The sequence below is a fragment of the Megalops cyprinoides genome, chromosome 2 (genome assembly GCF_013368585.1).
Source record: "Megalops cyprinoides isolate fMegCyp1 chromosome 2, fMegCyp1.pri, whole genome shotgun sequence".
Classification (NCBI taxonomy): domain Eukaryota; kingdom Metazoa; phylum Chordata; class Actinopteri; order Elopiformes; family Megalopidae; genus Megalops; species Megalops cyprinoides.
In genome coordinates this window covers 69,062,145-69,065,583 of record NC_050584.1, presented here as the reverse complement: position 1 = coordinate 69,065,583, position 3,439 = coordinate 69,062,145, and the positions used below count along the sequence as shown (strand labels likewise).

Here is a 3,439-nt window from a genome sequence, read left to right as displayed (position 1 = left end):
CTTCCGCAGTGCATCGCTCCTGTGGATAGCCGCAGTTCTCTGAATATCATACATCTGACGCACTTGAGGATTGTGATTGAAACGGAGCAGACACGCAGGGGGCGCCGCGCGCCTCTCTGCAGAGGCCGGGCCGCGCGCGGAGCACGGCGCGAGCTATTTTTAGCACGAGGGGCTCGTTAGCTTTCAGCGCACGTTCCGAGTGCAGCAGCGAGACACGAGACGAGCTGCGCGCGCCCTGCAGCCCGGGGCTCCGCGGGCCCCGTTTTTCATTCACACCGCGAATCCGAAAAAAGGCAGAAAAACTGCAAATATCTACAGAATATGTACAGGCAGGAAACCTCCTGTCCCTCCAGAGCGGGGTGTGTGATGCGAGGGGGAAGACACACGGGGGGACACGCACACACGCGCGCTCATCCTTCCTGAGTCTTTACAGAGGAAGGTGTGTGTGTGTGTATTGGGGGGGTGGTACTTCTCCTCTCGCTGAGGGTGGGGTGAGTCTGCCGGGCTCTCCGGGCGGCGGGGAGGGCGGCTGGGGGGGCCCGGAGAGCGGTCCCGGGTCAGACGTCGCTGGGCGTGCGCGCGCGGTTGGCCACGCTGGTGGGAACGCACCCGCAGCACACCAGCCACAGCGCGCGCTGGATCTCCTGGTTGCGGAAGGCGTAGATAAGCGGGTTGATGATGGAGTTGTAGGTGGCGGGCACCAGCGTGGCATAGGTGTACAGCGGCGGGTATGTGTAGTCGCCCACCAGCGAGTACACGGTGAACGGCATCCAGCAGGCGGCAAAGGTGCCCAGGATGATGGCGAGCGTGGACACGCCCTTGCGCGTGGTGACGTAGTGCGGCGAGGCTGCCAGGAAGTGGTGCTGCAGGGCGATCTGGTGCGCATGGTGCAGCACGATCTTGCAGATCTGCACGTAGAGCTGCAGCATGAGGCCGAAGAGCAGCAGGAAGGACACGGACAGCACCGCCACGTTGTTCTTGGTGAGCGGCCACACGATGCTGCAGGTGGACTCCTCCCGCAGGCAGTTGACGCCGGTGACGGGCAGGAGGCCGAGGCAAAGCGACACGCTCCACAGCAGCACCAGCATGGCGTAGGTGAAGGTTAGCGTGCGGTCCGAGTTGTAGGTGAGGGCGTAGTACAGCGACAGGTAGCGGTCGATGGTGATGGCCAGCAGGCTGAAGACGGAAGCGGAGAAGGAGGCCACCACCAGCCCCACGGTCAGCAGCTGCGCCGAGTCGGACCGCAGCAGGTAGGCGAAGAAGAAGTGCAGGATGAGGCCGAGGCCGGCGAGCAGGTCGGCCAGCGCCAGGCTGCCGATCAGCAGGAACATGGGAGCGCGCAGCGCGGCGTTCTGCCAGATCACCAGCACCACCAGGCCGTTCTCGCAGGCGATCAGCGCTCCCGACGTACACAGCACCATGTCCCACGGGTTCACCAGCAGCTCCGGCGCCGCGGGGCCCGGGGCCGGCGCCGCCGTTGCCACGGTCACGTTCTCCATCACACCCGCCCCCCCGCCCGCCCAGGTGGGGTCAGGGGTCAGCCAGCTGGGGGTCACTGGCGACTCCTCACTCATAGTTCCCCCCGTCTGCAAAGACAGGTACAGCAGGTGATATATTTCACACCATTATACACACTATTACACACACGCACACACACTAACACACACACACACACAAACTCACACACACTCACTCACACTCTCACATACACACACACTCACACACTCTCACACAGGCATTACACACTCACACACACCAACACACGCATTACAGTCACACTCACACTCACACACTCTCACACACTAACACACGCATTACACACTCACACACACACACACACACTCACACACACTCACTCACACTCTCACACTCACACACACTCACTCACACTCTCACATACACACACACACTCACACACTCTCACACACTAACACACGCATTACACACTCACACACACACGCACACACACTAACACACGCATTACACTCACACACACACACTAACACATGCATTACACACACACACAATCACACACTCTCACACACGCATTACACTCACACGCACACACACTAACACATGCATTACACACACACACACACACACACACACTGACACACACTCACACACTAACACACGCATTACACTCACACACACACACTCTCACTCACACACACATACACACACACACACACACACTAACACATGCATTACACACTCACACACACTCTCACACACGCATTACACACACACACACACACTGACACACACTCACACACTAACACACGCATACACACACTCACACACACACACACTCACACACTAACACACGCATTACACTCACACACACACTAACACATACACACTCTCACACACACAATTACACACACACACTCACACACACTCACAGGCACACACACACAAGCACACGAATTACACACACACACACACTTTCGCACACTCACTGACACATACAGTTTAGGCATGTTTACACACTCTTACACGGTCACTGACACACATACAAACACACTTACACACATACATACACATGCTCACACACTCTCATATACACAAGCTCACTGACACACACTCTTACACTCACACCTCACACACTCATGTCTTTGAAGATGGCTGATGGGGAATAAAGATGCAAACCTCGTTTCCCTGACTCACTGTCTCCATGTTGTGCCACCAGTCATGGCTCAGAATATGAGCATTTAGCACTGAACACAGTTACAGATGAATGCAGTGTGTTACACACAGTGTAGCATGGACACGCTGGGTGAGATCAGAGCCCAGAGCATGTGTTCAGCTCTGTTAGTTTCCCCCGTAACGCTGCACGTGACCATTATCTCCACATGCAAGTGTTAAAGAGAAATTACACTCACCAGTGTTCATTTTTAACAACACTTACTGTTAATGCAACTGTGTGCTGGAACTGACGAAAGATAACACATGTTCAGGTGTAACTAACCCCATTACCGGTTTCTCAAGCGTCGAATTCAGCCGATAGAGCTCCAAAATAACCATTTCCTCTGCGCACATACACGATCACACATAAACTTTCACACTCAAACACACACACACACACACACAGAGCTCACACACGCAGAGAGTCTCACACACACGCACACACATGCTTAATAAGGTATACACACGAGGCCAATCATGGCCAAGATCAAACAGTCGGATCCACAGATGCGCTCTCGATCAAAGCGATGCCGAACAGCCCACAGCAACGCGAAAATAATGAAAAACACATGCTATTAATAACCGAACCAATAGAATAATGCACATTCTAATCAGCATAACCAACGTTACTGGAATCAAACGATCTGTAGACTATAAAGACTTATACTTATAAATAGGATAAAACGTCATTGAAATTAAAATGGATGTCTTCATATCAAATGGAAAGTTTGAAGCATCTGAAAATGGATCA

General features: G+C 53.9%; 1 protein-coding gene across 1 annotated transcript in view; it reads right to left on the bottom strand.

Annotated features, from left to right (window-relative positions):
* Nucleotides 1-483: 483 nt before the first annotated feature.
* The window catches only part of gpr12 (G protein-coupled receptor 12), a 3,583-nt gene continuing 627 nt past the window's right edge, over nt 484-3,439 (bottom strand). Inside the window, exon 2 of the mRNA XM_036521787.1 lies at nt 484-1,586. Within this exon, the coding sequence (XP_036377680.1) occupies nt 558-1,586 (1,029 nt within the window). The 3' untranslated portion in view covers nt 484-557. The remainder of the gene's footprint in view (nt 1,587-3,439) is intronic.